The sequence below is a fragment of the Sapajus apella genome, unplaced genomic scaffold (assembly GCF_009761245.1).
Source record: "Sapajus apella isolate SASKATOON/1434 unplaced genomic scaffold, GSC_monkey_1.0 scaffold26, whole genome shotgun sequence".
Classification (NCBI taxonomy): domain Eukaryota; kingdom Metazoa; phylum Chordata; class Mammalia; order Primates; family Cebidae; genus Sapajus; species Sapajus apella.
The window spans coordinates 24,511,026-24,533,169 of NW_022436966.1; the positions used below are offsets into that span (position 1 = coordinate 24,511,026).

The window sequence follows — 22,144 nt, forward strand, 5'->3', positions numbered from 1 at the left end:
ACTGCTCTCGCTAGGACTTCCAATACTAGGTTGAATAGGAGTGGTGAACGAGGGCATACTTGTCTTGTGCTGTGTTCAAGGGGAAGGCATTCAGCTTTTCCCCATTCAGTATAATGTTGGCTGTGGCTTTGTCACAGACAGCTGATAGTATTTTGAGGTATGTTCCTTCAATACCTAGTTTATTGAGAGTTTTTAACATGAAACACTGTTGAATTTTATATAAAGCCTTTTCTGCATCTATTGAGATAATCGCTTGGTTTTTGTCTTTAGTTTTGTTTATGTGATGAATCACATATATTGATTTGAGTATGATGAACCAACTTGGTATTCTGGGGATAAAGCATGGTGGATTAACTTTTTGATGTGCTGCTAAATTCGGTTTGCAAGCATTTTGTTGAGGGTTTTTGCAGCAATGTTCATGAGGGATATTGGCCTGAAGGCTTATTTTTTGTCATATCTCTGCCAGGCTACGGTATCAAGATGATGCTGGCCTCACAGAATCAGCGAAGGGTCCCTCCTTCTCAGTTTTTTGGAATAGTTTCTGCAGGAATAGTAGCAACTCTTTTTTGTACATCTGGTAGAATTCAGCTGTTTATCCATCAGGTCTTGGGCTTTTATTTTGGTTGGTAGGCTATTTATTACTGATTCAATTTTGGAGTTACTTATTGTTCTGTTCAAGGAATCAATTTCTTCCTGGTTAAGTCTTGGGAGAGTATATGTGTTCAGGAATTTATCCATCTCTTCTGTTTTCTAGTTTTGTGTGCATAGAGGTGTTGTTCACAATAGATTCTGATGGTTATTTTTATTTCTGTGGGGTCAGTGGTAACATTCCCTTCCTCATTTCTAATTCTGTTTATTTGAATCTTCTCTCTTCATTAGTCTAGCCAGCAGCCTCTCTATCTTGTTAATTTTTTTGAAAACCAACTCCTGGATTCATTAATCTTTTGAATGTTTTTTTGTGTGTGTGTCTTGATTTCCTTCAGTTCAGTTCTAATTTTGGTTATTTCTTATCTTTTGCTAGCTTTGGGATTGATTTGTTCTTGCTTCTCTAATTCTTTCGATTGTGATATTATGTTCTTACTTCGAGATCTTTCTAACTTTTTGATGTGGACATTTAGTGCTATGAATTTCCCTCTTAACCCTGCCTTAGCTGTGTCCCAGAGATTCTGGTATATTGTATCTTTGTATTCATTAGAAATACTAAATTTAACAATAAATTTTAACATAGCAAGAATTCAGTTCCACAAACATAATTTTAAAAATGTTGTAATACACTAATATGGCATAGTAATATCCACATTCATAAGTGTATTGTTTCTTATTCACCATCAAAAATTATTTGATACAAAGTGGCAGTTACAGTTTTATGATTCTTGGATCTGCTTTGAACCAATCCAAATCTTAATATTTAAATTACACAATTCAGGAAATATAAAAACAGGTGAATTTCTTCTTTATGACTACTCATTAGTATAAATTTGTCTCCTGAAGACCAAACAATATTCTAACTTTCAAATCACCCAAAGAACCAACCACATTGCTAAAATTTTCAATACATCTAAATGCAATTGGACATATAGTTTGCACCTATATTTTAGGAGTTTTAATGCTCAAATATGAAAGCCATCACAAACCTCTTCTCCCTGTTCTTCCCTTTCCTTCTTTCTTTAATGACTGATAGTATCATTTTAGAAAGATCATGTGACATGAAGACCAAACACAGAAGATGACTTGAAGTTCCCTAGAAATAAGGCAATCATAAGGTGACTACATGTCCCAGTTTTCCCAGAACAGTCTCAATTTATACCTGTTATTCTGAGGTAATTATTAATAGAATCCAATTTCTCTCTCTCTCAAAACTGGATTATAATTTACATATAGTCACCCTAAGTGCAGAACAACAGTTCTCAGAGTAAACAAACCACTGAGGGTACCTAAGACCCTTTCCAGTGTGTTCATAAGGTCAAAACTATTTTCATAATATCAAGACAAAATGTGCCTTTTTCTTATTTAGTATTTTTATTTGGTTTTGTTGACATTTGTAGTGAGGACGCAAAAGCAATAACAAGTAAAATTATAGGTATCTTAGCATGAATTAAGGAAGTAGCACCAAACCTTGCAAGTGGTCATTGTATTCTCCATTGCTATCCACAGTTAAAAAAACACAACAGACAAAAGCAACAGAAACCACCACAAACCTATTTCACTTAAGAAAGTCATTTGCATAATCTAAGAATTATTAATTATATTAAATTTCAACTAGCAGGCATACTTCCTTTTAATATTTTATGAGATGAAATAGAAGGAAAGAGCATTTCTGCAGCATACAAAAGTACAAAAAAAGTACAAGGAAAAGCATTTGTGCCATGGTTTAAGATGGGAGTTAATATGGCCTTTTTAACCTAAGGTGGCAGATTAATGCCTTTTAGCAGGCCTCAGCCATTTGGAAATAACAAGATAGTAAATAAAGATCAATGGTGTGAGCTTTAATTCAAGAAGGAAAATAGGAATCCACTGGAATCATGAAGGACACTCCAAATCCCAGAGACGAGAATCCCAGCAAACAGCCACTATGATGGCATTTGACAGATAAAAGTAAGTGAAATCCCAGTACATGAGAGAGAAAGACAGCCTCCCTCAGTGACTCAACTTTCCACTGGGAATCAAAGCAAACCAGGCTGAGGGAGAACTTTTTTTTCTCCCAAACCCTGGAGTTAACCTGGGGAGCGGGTTGGAGACACTGTGTGAGAAAAACACTAGGAGAAGCTGCAGACACTTTCCAGGACATAGGACCAAGCACAGGATGCCATTTTTAATCTGGGTACATACAAGTCAGTCATTCTAGGCAACCCAGCTGCATGGTCACACAAGCACTTGTCTTGGGCCAGAGACTGGATTGCCTACTGTGGAGCAGGGTAGTAGCCTCCACAGCCTCCACCACTTCTGAGGTGAAAAGCACCTCAGAAGTAGGTGCTGGAATTATACTCTTCCCTGTTGTAAGCCTGGAGTGTGAGGAAAACTGCTACAGCTGCAATTACTCTTGGGCAACGAGACTTACAGCCAGGGCCAGCTTGGCAACATGAAACTGATCTGCATGTGCCATTACTGGGTTCCCCAGCCTGTTCCCCTGGGATCAAGATGAAGTAGGGGTCCCTTCTGCTCCATCCAGGCAGAAATCCAGGCATTCAGTGTACCCTCTTGCCTCACCTAGCAGCGTGAACCATTCATCCTTCATGGACATAGATCATGGTGCAGCAGGGCCATCTCCACTCCATGGCCAGGCTGATGTCCAGACATTTGGAGCACCCACTCACCTTGATTAGCAGCCTGACCCACCCCACCCTTCCTATGCAGAGATCCTAATACAAGGGGGCACTCTCAGCTACACACCTAAGCAGATGCCCAGGCATTCATAGCACCTGCCTGCCTGGTCCAATAGCTTGAGTCATCCCATGCTTCCTATGCAGAGATCTTGATGCAGGGGGGCCCTCTCCACTCCATTCCCAAGCAGATCTCCAGGTATTGGAGCACTCATTACCCTGGATTAGAAGTTTAGTCTGCCCCCCATCACTGTGCAATGACCTTGAAGCCAAGGAGGTTTCCCAGTTCCATGCCTAGATATATCCTGGGCACCCGGTAGCTGCCCACTGGATTCTCTCTCAGCATTGTACCTGCCACTTGTACCTGCCACTGGGGGACTTGCAGGTGGGTCTGCCCAGTCTGGTCCCACCCTTCATGGCCCCTGTCCTCCCAGACTGTCCGAGGTCAATGCTAAAGAAAAAATCTTAAAGACAGCTAGAGAAAAAGATCAGATCATATACAGAAGGAAACGCTTTAGGCTAAAGTTTCTCTCAGCAGAAACTTTACAAGCCAGGAGAGACTAGGAGCCTATTTTCAGCATTCTTAATGAAAGGAAATTCCAATCAAGAATTTCACACCCTGCCAAGTTAAGTTTCACAAGCACAGGAGAAATAAAAGCTTTTCCATGCAAGCATTAAGGGAATTTGTTACCATTAGACCATCATTACAAGAGCGCCTTACGAAAGTTCTAAACACAGAAACAAAAAAATAATGCCAGCTACCATGAAAATACACATAAACCCAAAGACTCTATGAAGTAACCACACAATAGAAACTGCAAAGCAATCAGCTAACAATTTCATGATAGGCTCAAAACCTCACATAGCCAGAGACACAGTGGCTTACACCTGTAATTCCAGCAATTTGGGAGGCAGGCAGATTGCTTGAGGTAAGGAGTTTGAGATCAGCCTCACCAACATGGTGAAACCCCATCTATACTAAAAATACAAAAATTAGCCATGCGTGGTGATGCTCACCTGCAGTCCCAGCTACTCGGGAGGCTGAGGCAGAAGAATCTCTTGAACTCAGAGAAGAAGGTTACAGTGAGTTGAGATCGTGCCACCGCACTCCAGCCTGGGTGACAAAGTGAGACTCCATCTCAATAAAAACAAAACTTCACATATTAATCTTAACCTTGAATGTAAATGATCTATACACTCCGCTAAAAAGGCACAAAATGGCAAGTTGGATAAAAAACAAGATGCACGTAACAACACTCATAGGCTCAAAATAAAGGGCTAAAGAGTGATCCACCAAGCAAATGGAAAACAGAAAGAGCAGCGGTCACTATTATCTTATCAGATAAAACAGACTTTAAACCAACAACAGTAACAAAGGACAAAGAAGGCCATTATATAATGACAACGCATTTGATTCAACAAGAAGACTTAACTATTTTACACACACTCACCCAAAATTGGAGCACCTAGAATACAAACAAGTACTTCTAGACCTACAAAACTCTTATACAGCCATGCAATAATAATAGGGGACTTCAATATCCTACTGGAAGCATTAGACAGATCATCGAGGCAGAAAACTAACAAAGAATTCTGAATTTAAACTTGACCAGTTGGACCTAATGGACATCTACAGAATTCTCCACCCATTGACCACAGAATCACACTCTTCTCATCTGCACATGGAACATACTCCACAACTGACCATATGCTCAGCCATAAAGCAAGTCTCAATAAATTCAAAAAAATTAACATCACACCAACCATGCTCATGGACCACAGAGAAATAAAAATAGAAATCACCTTTTCCACCCTCCCACTAAGCACTGTTCCAGCTGCATCATGTTGACTCTGATCTCTGGGATCCTGCTAAGCCAGCACCACTGTTGTCTCCCTTCAGCCGCCATCATGATTATTTACCCAGACCTTACCAGCCATGAGATGTTCTCCAACATTTACAGTACCTGGGAGATTGCAGATGAGCTGTGCCTGGAAGTGGGGTGGGGGGTTAGGGGAAAGATGGTCAGTAGAACAGAGGGTAACACTGACAGAAATGCCTCCACAGAAGGCCCGGAGGATAAAGGTATCAAAATCCCATTAATCATTTTTATTGATACTGTCATGAACCACCACTTGCAGGAAACAAATCTCACAAAAGAAGCCTACAAGAAGTACATCAAATATTACATAAAATCAATCAAAGGCCAACTTGAAGAACAGTGACCTAAATAGTAAAACCTTTTATGACAGAAGCTATAAAACAAACCAATCACAGCTTACTAATTTCAACAACTACCAGTTTTTTACTGGTAAAAACATGAATCCAGATGAAATGTTTGCTCTACCATGAAGATGGTATGACCCCATATATGATTTTCTTTAAAGATGGTTTAGAAATGGAAAAACGTTAACAAATTGGCAATTACTTTGGCTCTAACACCTGTCATCATAACTGCCTGCTGCCTATCATCCACATGAACACAATGACAAGACAAACTGGACTGATGTCATCTTGAGCTCTTCATTTATTTTGACCATTATGTATTTGGCACGGAAGCATTGGTTGTTTGTTTGTTTGTTTGTTTTTTGAGACAGAGTCTTGCTCTGTCGCCAAGCGCCAGGCCGGAGTGCAAAGGTACAACCTCGGCTCACTGCAACCTCTGCCTCCCAGGTTCAAGCAATTCTCCTGCCTCAGCCTCCTGAGTAGCTGGGACTACAGGCAAGTGCCACTATGCCCAGCTAATTTTTTGTATTTTTTAGTAGAGACAGGGTTTCACCATGTTAGCCAGTATGGTCTCAATCTCTTGACCTCATGATCCGCCCGCCTCAGCCTCCCAAAGTGCTGGGATTACAGGTGTGAGCCACCGCGCCCGGCCACTGGAAGCACTGTTTTTAAGAAAAACATTCCATGTAAGTTGTCTAAAAATACAATGCACTTAAACACATTTGAAAGAATGCCTTTTTAGTTTAATACATATTTATGCTAAATCCATCCTGTAGCATTCCTGGAGAGGCTAGAGCCTGGCTGTTAGTCACTACTAGGACGAATAAGACTATCATTAGATAACCTCTACAGAGAGAATTACTTCTGAGACTGGAATATAAAAAAGAATAAAAAGTTTTAATTCTCAGTTGAGTAAAGGAAGAGACCACACTCATAGCAGAATCAACATCTGAAGTGGAGCCTTATACATTTATCACCTACAACAGAAGTAGTTAACTCTGGAAGACACTACCAAGAGAATAAAAAGCGACTAATACAGTTGGAAGCAAAAAACAACAAAGAGAACAAAGAAGCAAATCAATGCCAAGATTTTTCCAAATCACACAATTACATGGCAATTTTAAAACTTGTTCCTGAATGACTTTTGGATAAACAACAAAGTTAAGGCAGAAATCAAAAAATTCTTTGAAATAAATGAAAACACAGACAACATACCAAAAATCTCTGAGATGCAGCAAAAGCAGTGTTAGGAAGAAACTGTATAGTACTGAATGGCTACTACAAAAAGTTGGAAAGATCTCAAATTAACAATCTAACATCACACCTACAGGAACTAGAAAAACAAGAACTAACCCTAAAGCCAGATGAAAACAAGTAACTAAAATCAGAGTGAAACTCAACAAAATTGAGACCCCAAAATCCATACGAAGAATCAATGATTTTCTTACAGTGATCATTAAAGGGGAAAAAAGAATCAATGAAACCAAAAACTGGTTCTCTGAAAGGATAAGCAAAATTGATAGAACACTAACTATATTAACAAAGAAAAAAATGGAAGATTCCAATAAGCACAGTCAGAAATGACAAAGATGACATCACAACCAATCCCGCAGAAATATAAAAGATCCTCAGAAACTATTAGAATACCTCTTCATTTACAAACTAGAAAATCTAGAGGAAATGGATAAATTCCTAGAAACATAAAATCTCCCAAGATTGAATCAGGAAGAAATTAAAACTCTGAAAAGACCAATATCAAGTTCCAAAATTGAATTAGCAATAAAAAACCTAGCACCCAAAAAAAGCCCCAGGCCAGATGGACTCACAGCTGAATTCTGCCAGATGTTCAAAGAAGTGCTGATACTACTCCAAATATGCTGAAAAGATTCCAAAATGTTGAGGAGAAGGGACTCCTCTCTAACTCATTCTATGAAGCCAGCATTGCCCTTATACCAAAACCTGGAACAGACATGATGAAAAAAGAAATGTAGAAGCCAATATCCCTGATGAACATAGATGCAAAAGCTCCTCAACAAAATACTAGCAAACTGAATCCAGCAGGACATCAAAAGTTAACTCACCACAACTAAATAGGCTTTATTCCTGGGATGTAAAGTTGGTTCAATATATGCAAGTCAATCAGTGTGATTTATTGACAAACACAATAAACAGAATTAAAACACATAAACAGAATTAAAAGCAAAAACCTATGATTATCTCAATATACATCGAAAAAGGTTTTGGTAAAATCCAACATGACTTAATGATTAAATTTAAAAAATTAAAAAAAAAAACACCCTCAAGAAATGAAGCACTGAAGGAACATACCTCAAAATAATAAGAGCCGTCTATGACAAACTCACAGCCAACAGCATGCTAAATGGGCAAAAACTGGAATCATTCTCCTTGAGAACCAGAACATGACAAGGATGCCCAATTGCACCACTCCTATTCAATATAATACTGGAAGTACAGAGCTATTATTCAAGAGAAAAAGTAAAAGGCATCCAAATAGGAAAAGAAGTCAAACTATCTTTCGTTGCTGACAATATGGTCTTACACCTAGAAAACCCTAACGACTTCATCAAAAGACTCCTAGAACTCATAAATGACTTCAGTTAAGTTTCAGGATACAAAATCAATGTATAAAATTAGTAGCATTTCTACATACCAACAACGTTCAGGCTAAGAGCCAAATCAAGAACACAACCCCATTTACAATAGCCACATGCAAAAATAAAATACCTAGGAACACATTTAATGAAGGAAGGAAAGATCTCTACAAGGAGAACTACAAAACACTACTGAAAGAAATCACACATCACACAAACAAAAGGAGAAACACTCCGGGCTCATGGAATGGAAGAATCAATATCATTTAAAATGGCCATACATCCTAAAGCAATCTGCATATTTAATCAAACTACCAATGTCATTTTTCACAGAACTAGAAAAAAAAAAAAACTATTCTAAAATTCATATGGAACCAACAAGGAGCCTGAGCAGCCAAAATAATCATAAGCAAAAAAAAAGAATACAACTGGAAGCATCATATTACAGAACTTCAACCCAGACTATAAGGCTATAGTAACCAAAACAGTATAGCAACAGTACAAAAACAAAAACATACACATAGACCAAGGGAACAGAATAGAGAACTCAGAAATAAAGTCACACGCCTACAGCCATCTGATCTTTGACAAAGTCAACAAAAAATTAGCAATGGGGAAAGGACTCCCTATTCATTAAATGGTGCTGGGGTGACTGGCTAGCCATATGAAGAAGAATGAACTAGACTCCTGCCTTTCACCATATAAAAAAATTAACTCAAGATTTAACTGGGAAGCCTAACTTCAAAATACATTTTAAAACTTTTTTTTCCTTTCCCTTGGGATTCAAGACCTAACCTTGAGGCAAACTACAAAACCCTTTTCCCTTAACCTGAAAATAGACCCCGTGTCCTTCCATTTCTCACTGCATATACTCCCTTCACATTTATCCAACTGTATGCTAGTATCTAATTATGTGCCTACTTAGAAGTTCTAGGGGCAAACCTTAATACAAACAGACCAAGCCTGGGGACCCAGCTGCAAAACTGCAGTGACAAACTCAAGGCACCTAGTCCACAACCTCACCATTGTTGAGATGACCCTAGTCCACACTCCAGGTGGACTGGAACCCAAGAAAGCCAATAAAACAAGACACACAGACAGTGTACTCAGTATAATTCTTGCATGCCTTTCATATCAAGTTTTACCTTTTTAAACCCTTGACTTCCCCCACCAAAATTGAAAGTGATTGCTTTGGATAGGAATCAAGCCACTTCCTCTTTGCTAGCTTTGGAAATAAAGTAACTTTCTTTCTACCACACCTCTCTCTTGTTAACTGGACTCTGCAAGTAGTGAGTGACTGGACTTGCATTCAGTCGCAAAGTTAAAGAATTAAATCTAAGACCTCAAAGCATAAGAATCCTAGAAGAAAACTTAGGAAACGCCATTATGGACACTGGCCTTGGGAAAAAATTTATGACTAAATTCTCAAAAGCAATCGCAACAAAAACAAAATTGACAAGTGAGATCTAATTAAATTATAGAGCTTCTACACAGCAAAAGAAACTACCAACAGAGTGAACAGACAACCAACAGAATGGTAGAAAATATTCGCAAACAATTCATCTGACAAAGTTGTAATATCCAGAATCTATAAGGAACTTAATTCAACAAAAAATCAAATAAGCCCATTAAAAAGTGGGCAAAAGACATGAACAGATGCTTCTTGGCCAGGGGCAGTGGCTCTTGCCTGTAATCCCAGCACCCTGGGAGGCCAAGGTGGGCAGATCATGAGGTCAGGAGATGAAGACCATCCTGGCCAATATGGTGAAACCCTGTCTCTACTAAAAACAATACCAAAATTAGCTGGGCATGGTAGCACATGCCTGTAATCTCAGCTACTAGGGAGGCTGAGGCAGAAGAATGGCTTGAACCAGGGAGTCAGAGGTTATAGTGAGCCAAGATCCACCACTGCCCTCCAGCCTAGCAACAGAGCAAGACTCCATCTCAAAAATAAATAAATAAAAATTAAAAATAAATGAAAAAATTAAAAGTGGGCAAAAGACATAAACAGACGCTTCTCAAAAGAAGATATAGAAGTGGAAAATACATGAAAAAATGTTCCACATCACTAATCATCAGAGAAATACAAATCAAAACCACAAGATACCACCTCACACCAGTCAAAATGCCTATTGCTAAAAAGTCAAAAACAACAGATGCTAGGAAGGCTGCAGAGAAAAAGGAATGCTTGTACACTGTTGGTGGGAATGTAAATTAGTTCAGCCACTGTGGACAGCAGTTTGGAGATTTCTCTAAGAATTTGAAATAGAATTACCACTTGATCCAGCAATCCCATTACTGGCTATATATCCAAAAGAAAAGAAATCTTTCTACCAAAATGACACATGCACTCCCATGTTCATTGCAGTACTATTCACAATAGCAAAGACATGCAACCAATCCAGGTGACCATCCACAGTGGATTGGATAAAGAAAATGTAGTATATACACACAATGGAACACTATGCAACCATAAATAAAGAAATTCATGTCCAGAAACATGAATGCTGCTGGAAGCCAGTATCCTAAGTGAATTAATGCAGGAACAGAAAAATAAATACCACATATTCTTACTTTCAAGTAGAAGCTAAACATTGAGTACCCATGAACATAAAGATGCCAACAAGAGAAACTGGGCACTACTAGAGAGATGAGGATGAGAGGAGGGCAAGGGCTGAAAAACTCACTATTGGATATTATGCTCAGTACCTAGGGGTACTATGCATTTGTAACCCAAACTTCAGTATCATGACACATACCCATGTAACAAACTTGCCCATGTACCCCTGAATCTAGAATAAAAGTTGAAAAGAGAAAAACATAGCCTCTTCTTTCAAGAAACACCATTTTTACTTGAAAGAATAACTGACAGCAACTATAATTATTCAAACTGGGTATCTAGCAGACATTTTTTTTAAACATAAACTAAGCTTGCCCACCACTTCAAGAAAAACTAACAGCAGGTATTTGACAATGATAAAACTCAAGTTTTCAAGCAAAAATTTAACTTTGGGAAATTCATATCAACCACAATGGATGAGATGCATAGTTATATCAATGAATATGATTTTTTATCTTGTATAATTAACAGTTTCAACTGCATGACAGCAAACCAATATTTTCCAAATAAACCAATGTATACTACAACATTACACGTGTTAAAGAGCCATTCAGAGTGCAAGATATGTCAATAAACCCTAATGAAATATTCCAAAAAGTTCCGTGTTGTTCCAGATTCCATTATGCAGCTAACCTCTCAGAAACTACCATTTGTTGGGTTTTAGTGTAGTATCGATTATCTGAAAATACTATTAAAATTCATCTCTTTTTCCCAATTACATATCTGTGGAAGGCCAAATTTTCTTCATAAACTCTCACAAAAACAACGTATCACGACAGATTGAATTTAGGAACAGGTATAAGAAATAAAGAGTCAGAGGTAGTAACTAAAAATCTCCCAACGTAGAAAAGCCCAGAACCCGACGGCTTAATGGCTGAATTCTACCAAATATTCAAAGAGGATGAATTCAGTAAAGTTGCAGGATATAAAATCAACATAAAAAAATCAGTGACATTTCTGTACACAAATAACTACCTATCCAAAAAAAAATCATGAAAACAATCTCATTTACAATAGCATCTTAAAAATAAAATTCTTAAGAATATATTTAACCAAGAAGGTGAAAGATAGGCACACTCTGGGAGGCCAAGGTAGATGGATTGCTTAAACTCAGAAGTTTGAGACCAGCCTCAGCAATATGGAGAAATCCTGCCTCTGCAAAATATATAAAAATTATCCAGATGTAGCGGCACATGCCTGTAGTGGCAGCTACTTGGCAGACTAAGGTGGGAGGATGGCTTGTGCCTGGAGGTGGAGGCTGCAGTGAGCCACAACTGTGCCACTGCACTTCAGCCTAGATGAGAGAGCCAGATCCTTTCTCAAAAAAACATAAAAGATATATACACTGAAAACTATAAAACATTGATATAAGAAACTGAAGGACACAGATAAATGGAAAAATACTGGTGCTCATGGACTGGAAGAACTGATATCATTAAAATGTCTATACTACTCAAAGCAAAATACAGATTCAACAAAATCTCTATCAAAATTCTAATGATTTTCTTCATAGAAAAAAAAGCCAATTCTAAAATTCATATGGAGCCACAGAACACATCAAAAAAAAAAAAAAAGTAGTTGGAGGTATCACATTTTCTTGTTTATATTACAAATCTATAGTAATCAAAACAGTATGGTACTGACATAAAAACAGACACAGAGACCAGCAGAACAGAATAGAGAGCCCAAAAATAAACCCAAACATATATAGTCAATTAATTTTCAACAAGGGTGATAAGAGGACACAATGGGAAAAGGATAGTTTCTTCAATAAATGGTTGCTACTGGGAGAAGTGAATTTCCACATACAAAAGAATGAAATGTACTCTTATTTTTATACCATACATAAAAATCAATTCAAAACAGATAAAAGACCTAAATATAAGACCTTAAACCATAAAACTCCAAGACAAACACATAGAGGAAAACCTCCTTGACAATGGCCTTGGCAATATTTTTTGGATATCATGCCAAAAGCTCGGGCTATGAAAGCAGAAATGAGTAAGCCAGGTATGAGGGCTCACACCTATAATCCCAGCATTGTGGGAGGCTGAGGTGGGAGGATTGCTTCAGTCTAAGAGTTCAAGGCTAGCCTGGGCAACACAGCAAAATCCAGTCTCTACAAAAAAATTAAAAATTAGACAGGCATAACAGGGTGTGCCTGTATTCCCAGTTAGTCATGAAGTTGATATGAGCAGATCAATTGATCCTGGGAGGTCAAGGCTACAGTGAGCTGTGATCACTCCACTGCACTCCAGCCTAGATGACAGAGCAAGACGCTGTCTCCAAAAAAAATTAAATAAAATAAAATAGAGATATCACATTTAAAAGCTCCTATACAGCAAAGAAAACAAATAACAAAATAAAACAGCAGCCAACAGATTGGGAGAAAATATTTGCAAACAATATATCTGAAGAAGGGCTTAATATCCAAAAGATATTAAAAGATTCACAACTCAGTAACAGAAGAAAAAATAGCCCTATTCAAAAATTGTCAAATGATCTGAATAGATCTTTTTCCTAAGACAATGTAAAAACAGCTAACAAATATATGAAAAGGTGCTCGACATCACCAATCATCAGAGAAATACAAGTCAAAACTACATTAAGATATCAATTCATACCTGTTAGAATGGCTATTACCAAAAAGAAAAGAGATGACAAGTGCTGGTGAAAGCACAGAGGAAAGGAAACCCCTGTACTCTGTTAGTGGGAATGCAGAATGGTCAGCCATTGTATAAAACTGTGCAGAGATTCCTAAAGAAATTAAAAATGGAAGTACCACATGACTCAGCAATCCTTCTTATGAGATATATACCCAAAGGAAATTAAACCACTACCTCATAAAAATATCTACACTCCCATGTTCAATTCAACATTACTCATGATAGCCAAGATTTGTAAACAACCAAAGTATCTGCAAATGGACAAACAGATAAAGAAAATGTGGTATGTCTGTACACACACACACAGAGAGATACTATTCAGCTTTTTAAGAGAGATTCTGCCATTTGTCACAACATAGATGAATGTGAAGGACTTTATATTAAGTGAAATAAGCCAGACACAAATAGTATTGCATGATTTCATTTATATGTCAAAAAAAAAAAAAAAAAACAACCCCACAGTCAAATACAGAGATAGAGAATAAAATAGCAGTTGCCAGGGGCAGGAAGGGAGAAAATAAGATGTAGGCTAAAGGATACAAAGTCACAGATACATAGGATCAGTAAGTCTAAACACCTAACAGATAACATGAGGGCTCTGCTTAATAATGTTGTACTGCACTTGGGGTTTTTGCTAAAAGAGTAGACAGGGTCTTGCTCTTAGGTACTTTAAAAGTACCTAAAATTAATAGAAATAGATAAGAATCCAGTTCATTTCTGTAGATCTCATTAAGCAACATTAGCAAGACCTGCAGAAAAGTCAAACAATGCCACTCTTCTTACTATTTTTTGTCTAAGGAGAGTTATTATTCACAAATATATGATGTTAATATGTAATTGAATTTTTAAATAGACCAATTTTTTTTAAATTTCTGTTTTAATTTCTAATATGTTAAATAGATACTTACAACCCACATTTTAAAAGCTATTTGGGGTCCTTAATTTTTTTGAGCTTAAAGGAGTCCTGAGACCAAAGTTGAGAACTGAAGACACAGGAAATTACTAAACAAATCAAAAACAAAGAACATATGATAGAGCAAACAAGTTTCTGGGGTTTTTTTTTTTTTAGATTCAGGGGACATGTGTACAGGTTTGATACATGGGTATATCATATGATACTGAGGCTTAAGCCTCTATTAATCCCGTCACCCAAATAGTGAACCTAGTACCCAACAGGTAGTTTTTCAATCCTTGTCCTTTTCTTTCCCTCTCTCCTACTGGAATCCCCACTGTTCCCACCTTTTTGTCTGTATGTACCCAATGTTTACCTCTCATTTATAAGTGAGAACATGCGGTATACAGTTTTCCATTCCAGTGTTAATTCACTTAGGATAATGGCCCCAGCACCACCTATGCTGCTACAAAGGACATTTCTTTCTCTGTTTTTTATGGTTATGTAGTATTCCATGGTATATATGTGCCACATTTTCTTTATCCAATCCACCATGTATGAGTTGGGTTGATTCCATATCTTTGCTAATGTGAACAGCACTGCAATAAACATACAAGTGTGGGTGTCTTTTTGTTAGAACACTTTATTTTCTTTCAGGTAAATTCCCAGTAATAGGATGCTGAGTTGAATGGCAGCTTTAAGTTCTTTGAAAAATCTGCAAACTGCTTTCCACAGCGGCTGAACAAATTTACATTCCCACCAACAGTGCATAAGTGGTGCCCTTTTTCTGCAACTTCATCAACATCTGTTTTTCAGCATTTTAATAATAGCCATTCTGACTGGTGTGAGATGGTACCTCATTGTGATTTTGATTGAGCAAACAAATTTTAAGATAGAACAAAGGTAAATGACTTACTGAATTGTGGATTTAATTTGAACTTGTTATCAAAAGAGATAAAAAGGGTATAGAAATTATTTTAATCAGGCTTTTAAAAGCATACCATGAGAAGATATAATTAAGAAATACTTCAATTTTATGAGACCATTTATTTCAAGAATCTTATTCTTCAGTACCTAAAGATGAAGAGAGACAGAACAGGCCTATAATGTACTTTTAAGGGATAAATGTACTTCCTCTTAAACCTCTTCTTTATAAATGATTTAGAAGAGTATAAGGAGAAAAACTATTTAAAATGTAATTATTTCTATTATGCTAACTGCTAAGATACAGAATAAGGTGCTGAGTAAAAACAAGCTAGCAGATATATTAGTTGCAAGACTATTTTGTTATTTAAATCACTGGTAATATTACCATCTTGCGACAAAATCAAGTATTGCAATTTCGAATGACAGAATCTTAGAAGTGTTAACCATGCCTTTTTTTTTTTTTTTTTTTTCTTTTTTTTTTTTTTGAGACAGAGTTTCACTCTTGTTGCCCAGGCTGGAGTGCAATGACGTGATCTTGGCTCACTGCAACCTCTACCTCCCAGCTTCAAGTGATTCTCCTGCCTTGGCCTCTCAGGTAGCTGGAATTACAGGCATGAGCCACCACACCTGGCTCATTTTTGTATTTTTAAGTAGAGACAGGGCTTCACCATGTTGGCCAGGCTGGTCTAGAACTCCTGACCTCAGGTGATCCACCCACCTCGGCCTCTTTTGATAAAAAGACAGTCAAGTATTTTCCTCCCCCGTACCCACCACACCCTCATGCCAACCGTAAGTTTAAAAAAAATTGTTAACATTCTGTAATAAATAAAACAGTGATAAAGAAAACAAAAGTCCAAATGAATGTTATTTAAACAGAAAAACAGATTTCCCAATGAAACAGTAGTTAAAAATTAAAGCATAGCCAAAAACCCAACTGATGAAAAATGTTTCAATGTGTCAACTTAACAATTAAAACTGCCAAGACTAATTCTTACAGAGCAAAATTATACTTTATAAGCATAGTATTCGATAAAACTTGTATTTGGTAATTCAACATTCATTGTTAATTTATTCATCTTTATATGTTAGAATTGCTGCCACATGTAAATTCTCCCATTTTATAAAAGTACAAGTATTCTTACAATGTTCTCTTCACCTTGGCCCATGTGATTTTCATGTGAAGTTTCCAAAGCATGCAAAGAACCATCTACTTATTGACAATCTAATCCAAAATCTCCCCTCACTTCTTGCAGACTAATCTGCTGAATTTCAGCTAAATCCAATAAAACTTGTTTATATGTGAGTATACATTTATATATACACACATGAATAGCATAAAGATTATAAGAATTGGAGGAGAAATCAAGCCTACAAAGATGGAAAACTCTTAAGTTTTATCTTTTATTAGCTAGTCCCTTCCAGTTTAAATTGATACACATAATATAGACAAATATTTCCCTTAAAAGCAGAAGTCCTAAATTTGTGAAGTCCAAGAATAAAAATAACTGCATATGGTCAATTTCTAGCCATCATTTTATATATCCAAAACAGTGAGGTAGCCTGGATAATCTCCATATTCTGGTTAACTTTCCATTTTGCTTCCAATACAATGGATTTATAATACACATAAAAAGCAAAAGAAAGAGAACACACAAACTTGCAAGCAGTCACCTTTCCCTATGCTACTTCAAATCCTTGACTAGACCCAATCAAATTATCTGAAATTACCAATGGGTGCTCCCAACAGCCAACAAACTATGTGACTTTCCTCTAAAGAAAGGCTTCCCTTTGTGGAATTTAATACTTAAATTAAAAACTAGGGTGGGTGTGGTGGCTCATGCCTGTAATCCCAGCACTTTGGGAGGCCGAGGCGGGTGGATCACGAGGTCAAGAGATCAAGACCATCCTGGGCAACACGGTGAAACCCCGTCTCTACTAAAACTACAAAAAAATTAGCTGGGCATGGTGGCGCGTGCCTGTAATCCCAGCTACTCAGGAGGCTGAGGCAGGAGAATTGCCTGAACCCAGGAGGCGGAGGTTGCGGTGAGCCGAGATCGCGCCATTGCACTCCAGTCTGGGTAACAGGAGCAAAACTCTGTCTCAAAAAAAAAAATTAAAAATTAAAAACTAGTTTGAACAACCTGAGTTTGTAACCAATAATTACATGGGGCAATGATTTATACTGTGTTCATTTAACAAAAGTGATTTAGGAATCCAGGCCTTCTCACCCTTAAGAACATTACTTTAATTGAAAAACACCCCCAAATGAGAATTTGTTCTGAAGATACAAATAGTACTCATTTACTAATTGTATCCAACCTGTTGACGATTGCAATGTTTGGTGCAAGTTGTGTGGTAACTGAAGAGTAAACAGAGGTGACTGGATGCTATTTCTGAAGAAGTCTTCTGTTGCTTTAGACTGCAAAACCTTGGTTTCCCAAAGCTTCAGAGAAAAAAAAAAAAAAAAAAAGTTTGCTTTAAAAAGATATACATAATTATTTTTTTAAGTTTTTAAAAAATTAACTTGTCATCCTGATGATACAATGAATAAAGAATTAAACTATAATTTGAGAAATCAGAACTATATCAATTTTGTGCACTGAAAAAACAACAGACAGGAAGAAAATGTTGTATTGGCTACAAACCTGCTTCAAGTCTTTTAAAACTTGTTCCTCTATACCTTCTTCAGCAAATAGATTCCGAACTCCTTCAATCACATCTTCAATTACAGATCTGTAGAGTTGAGGCTATATAAAGGAAATTGTTAAAGTTTTGTTTTGTTTTGTTTAGATGGCATCACGGTCTGTTGCCCAGGCTTAAATGCAGTGGCATGATCTCTGCTCACCATAACCTCCACCTCCCAGTTTCAAGCAATTCTCCTGCCTCAGCCTCCTAAGTAGCTGGAATTACAGGCACACGCCACCATGCCCAGCTAATTTTTGTATTTTTATTAGGGACAGGATTTCACCATGCTGATCAAGCTGGTCTCAAACTCCTGACCATGTGATCCACGCACCTTAGCCTCCCAAAGTGCTAGGATTACAAGCATGAGCCACTGCACCCCACCTGTTAAAAGTTTTAACTTCTCAAGTTTGAACATATTTAGCCTCAAAAGATATGCAGTATGCCTACTAGTCTTGTAAAGTCATCATAAAAACTTTTACTAAGTACATTCCTATTCCCAATATAGTCTTAGCTTTCCATAAACTGTGTTGGCTTCGGACCCATAATCTCAGCCTGAATCTAGAAGACTGAATTACAGGAACACAACAACATACGAGCTAATAATCTCAAAGATGTATGGTTATTTGCCTTTTGTATCAGTATTTAACATCCTCAACTCCTTTTAAAAACAGAAATTAATGCAAGGCAGCTGGAAATAGGCCTTCTGTTTTCAATTTACGTTTTTATCAAAGTGGCCAAAGGAGATTTTTTAGGGTTCACTATATTATTTCCACAAATGTAAATAAACTCCAAGCCAGAAGACTGGGGTAAGCACTTAAAATGGAGCAATCAAAGCGCATCTCGCTTCCAAAATACACCCAGTCCAAAAAATACATATTCTGGACCATTGTCAAATACAACTGCTCCAAAATGGACTTCCTAACAGAACCTAAGAAGGGCACAAACGAACCTTACCCCTCCACCGTGCATACTGAAGAGACTAAATAACTTCCTAAAATTCCTCCTAGTCAAACATGCCATGACAACAAAATTAAGCAGACTTCTACCCAGATTAAACACTAGTTATAGCAACAAAAAAAGGGGTATGTGAAAACACTCAGCCCTTCAAATCTATATAAACTATGCCCCCAGGCCAAAACGGCAATGCTATGTGCTGACAATACTGACCTAGTGGAAGTTCCACGGGCAAGAAACAGAAAAGCAAGAATTTAGTTGAGTTGCTTTTATTTCAAATTGCTTAATCAAGCCAAAATGAAAATGAAAATTGTGAAACTCTAGGATTGCCTTTTCATACTACCCAATAAATAAATACTCTTAAATGCTCTTGCTCATGCCATGAGTAGCTATGCTTTTTTTTTTTTTTTTTTTTTTTTTGAGATGAGTCTTGCTCTGTCACCACGCTGGAGTGCAGTGGTATAATCTGTGCTCACTCCAACATCTGCCTCCTGGGTTCAAGTGATTCACCTGTCTCAGCCTCTGGAGTAGCTGGGACTAAAGGCGCATGCCACCTTATCCAGCTAATTTTTTGTATTTTTAGTAGAGATGGGGTTTCATCATGTTGGTCGGGCTGGTTTTGAATTCCTAGACTCAAGTAATCTGCCCACCTCAGCCTCCCAAAGTGCTGGGATTGCAGGCGTAAGCCACCGTCCCCGGACCACAAAAGCAGCTATGCTTTAAACTAATCCTTCGAAAGACCCAGGGTAAGCCTATATGAATAGGCCAATCAGTAACATTTTAATAATGTTATTCACAAGCACATGTACTAAGACTCAATGCCCCTAAATTAGTTGCTTCTTCTAAAACAGTTTATCCTGATAAAGGCATACTAAATTGATGCATCAGTGGTAGTCCCAGCTAGTGTGATCACACTTAACATTGAAGGAAAAAACTCCTAAAGCTGAAAACATCTTTACACAGCAGTGGTCAAGAAGTACCCATTAGAACACAATTTTTCAAAAATCAAAATAGATACTGAACATATTTTCTCTTCTAGGACCACAGACTTTGTATTGCTTTTCCTGGTACCTTTATTAAAACCATATCTAGTCCATCTCAACTCCTCTATTTAAAACACAGACACTCCTTCATAGAATTCACAATCAGGTAAATTGGCATAAATTAAAGTAGCACGTCTCTAAAAATGGAGCTTTTATACTGCATATAAAATACCCGGAACCCCATAAAATTACACAGGTCTGGATAAGCACATTGCCTTTCACGAAATGTGAAGTCTGTTGAGATGAATTGCTACTAAAGATGAATCCTCTATTTGTATTCTTTGATTCAGGTTTTTAAGACTGATAGTCTCATAAGTGCCATTGAGACTATAAATTCTCACTGTGCAAATTAAGTGTCCGTTAGGGGTAGGAGGACAATGTATGTAGGTCGTACACGTAAGCATTCAGATGTTAAAGGACGACGAAATGGGCGGGTAGGGGAAAACACTAAAATCATGCGGGGAGATAACTAACATAAGGTATCACATTGTAATTTCAAGCAGTAAATAATACAGCTTGGAATTAACACTGTCCACAGTAAAATTAATACAACCGAACTTGGGGTTTTACTAACATCTAGGAAACCAGCAAGGTTGAGGGTGCGTTCCACCTCTAAACACCCAACTAGATAGCCTCAGTTTGGGTGAAAAGAGAAAAAGGACACTTTTTCTTCCAGCGGGGCTGGCCCAACTTCCTGCTGAATTACCGGCCCTCATCCACTTCCTCCAACACGGAGGTGAGGCAGAGCCTCAGCCCCCAAGGAAGAGGGTTTATGGCAGTCTGTAAAGTGTCAGGGGAAACAAAAGGGTGTGCAGGGTACACAAAGCCTGAGGCCCTCCTTACCACCGGGTTGAGGCAGGCCATAACAGCACCTCCAGCTCCTGGTCCTTTGCGCCTGCGCAGAGGGAGACAGTGGGCACGTTTTGAACGATGCACACGTCACGTGCGCAACCGCGGAGGACGCCGGGGGCGTGGCCGGGCAGGAGAGAAAAGTTAGTGGATGGAGTGGGCTCAACTGGAGGCGGGGGCCAAGGCGAAGAGGCAGTCGGCCTGTGTGAGCAAAGAGACCAGATAAAACAGATGGTTAGGTTGGATCTAGCCAACTTTGGGCCGTCCACAGGTTATTTCCTCGATCTGTGAAAGATGAAGAAAATCGAGGAGGGGCAATGCAGGGGTAGATTTCAGTCTAACTTCAGCTTTGAAGAAGATGGGGAAGAAAGGAAGGGAGACTAGTGGTATCTGTCCTCTGCATTTACCAATTTTCATTCCTCCCACTACACCCCACTCACAGCTGAACTCCATTTTTTGTTGTATAAAAATATAACAAGAGCCAAATTTTTCTAAGACTTGTCAGCGTGGTGCTGCAGCATCAGCAGCATCTGGGAACTTGCTAAATATGTAAATGATGGGTCCCACCCCAGCCCCCCTGAATCTGACTGGAGGATGGGGCCTAGCATTCTGTAAATTTAACTTGCTCTCCAGGTGATTCTGATGAGTGCTGAAATGAGACCCTCTGACCTAAGAGAAAGAGTCTCAATATTGGGTGCTCATTAAAATCACCTGGGGAGCTTAAAAAAAAGTTTAGTGCCTGAATCCCACTTGGCAGAATCTGATTCTAATATACAGCCAAGGTGGTAAACAACTGCTAAAATAAAATCAGCAGCCCATACCTTCCTGTCTCCTTTTCTTCCTCGGGCAGAAATCATCAGCTCTTTACCTGCAATAATTCTCTCACCTGAAGGGCAGGGCATCTTGGGGCATACCTTACTTAGCTAAGGCTGAGGGAAGATGTAAGCACAGATAATCTGGAGGGAAGACGTCACCATCTGTTGCCACAACTCTTTTTTTTTTTTTCTTTTTTGGAGGCAGGGTCTCACACTGTGTTGCCCAGGCTGGAATGCAGTAGCATGATCACAGCTCGCTGCAGCCTCTGCCTCCAGGGCTCAAGCAACCCACCCACCTCAGCCTCCAAGCCCAGCTGTGTGTGAGTGAGTGAGTGAGTGAGTGAGTGAGTGAGTGAGTGTGTGTGTGTGTGTGTGTGTGTGTGTGTGTTGTAGAGATAGGGTTTCACCATGTTGCCCAGGCTGGTCTCAAGTGATCCACCAGCCTCAGCTCCCCAAAGCGCTGGAATTACAGGCATGGTTCACCGCACTTATCCAAAACTCTGCCTTTTTTTTTTTTTTTTTTTTTTTGATTTGGGG

At 38.3% G+C, this 22,144-nt stretch overlaps 1 protein-coding gene and 1 pseudogene across 1 annotated transcript in view; one reads left to right on the forward strand and one right to left on the reverse strand.

Annotated features, from left to right (window-relative positions):
• GTF2A1L (general transcription factor IIA subunit 1 like) overlaps positions 1-21,694 on the reverse strand; it is a 73,693-nt gene extending 51,999 nt beyond the window's left edge. The window contains exons 1-3 of the mRNA XM_032291704.1: positions 21,614-21,694; positions 17,907-18,008; positions 17,581-17,704 (exon numbers count right to left, since the gene is read on the reverse strand). Coding sequence (XP_032147595.1) covers positions 17,581-17,704; positions 17,907-18,008; positions 21,614-21,694 — 307 coding nt within the window. The remainder of the gene's footprint in view (positions 1-17,580; positions 17,705-17,906; positions 18,009-21,613) is intronic.
• On the forward strand, positions 5,229-5,784 carry LOC116560651 (annotated as a pseudogene).
• Positions 21,695-22,144: the final 450 nt, after the last annotated feature.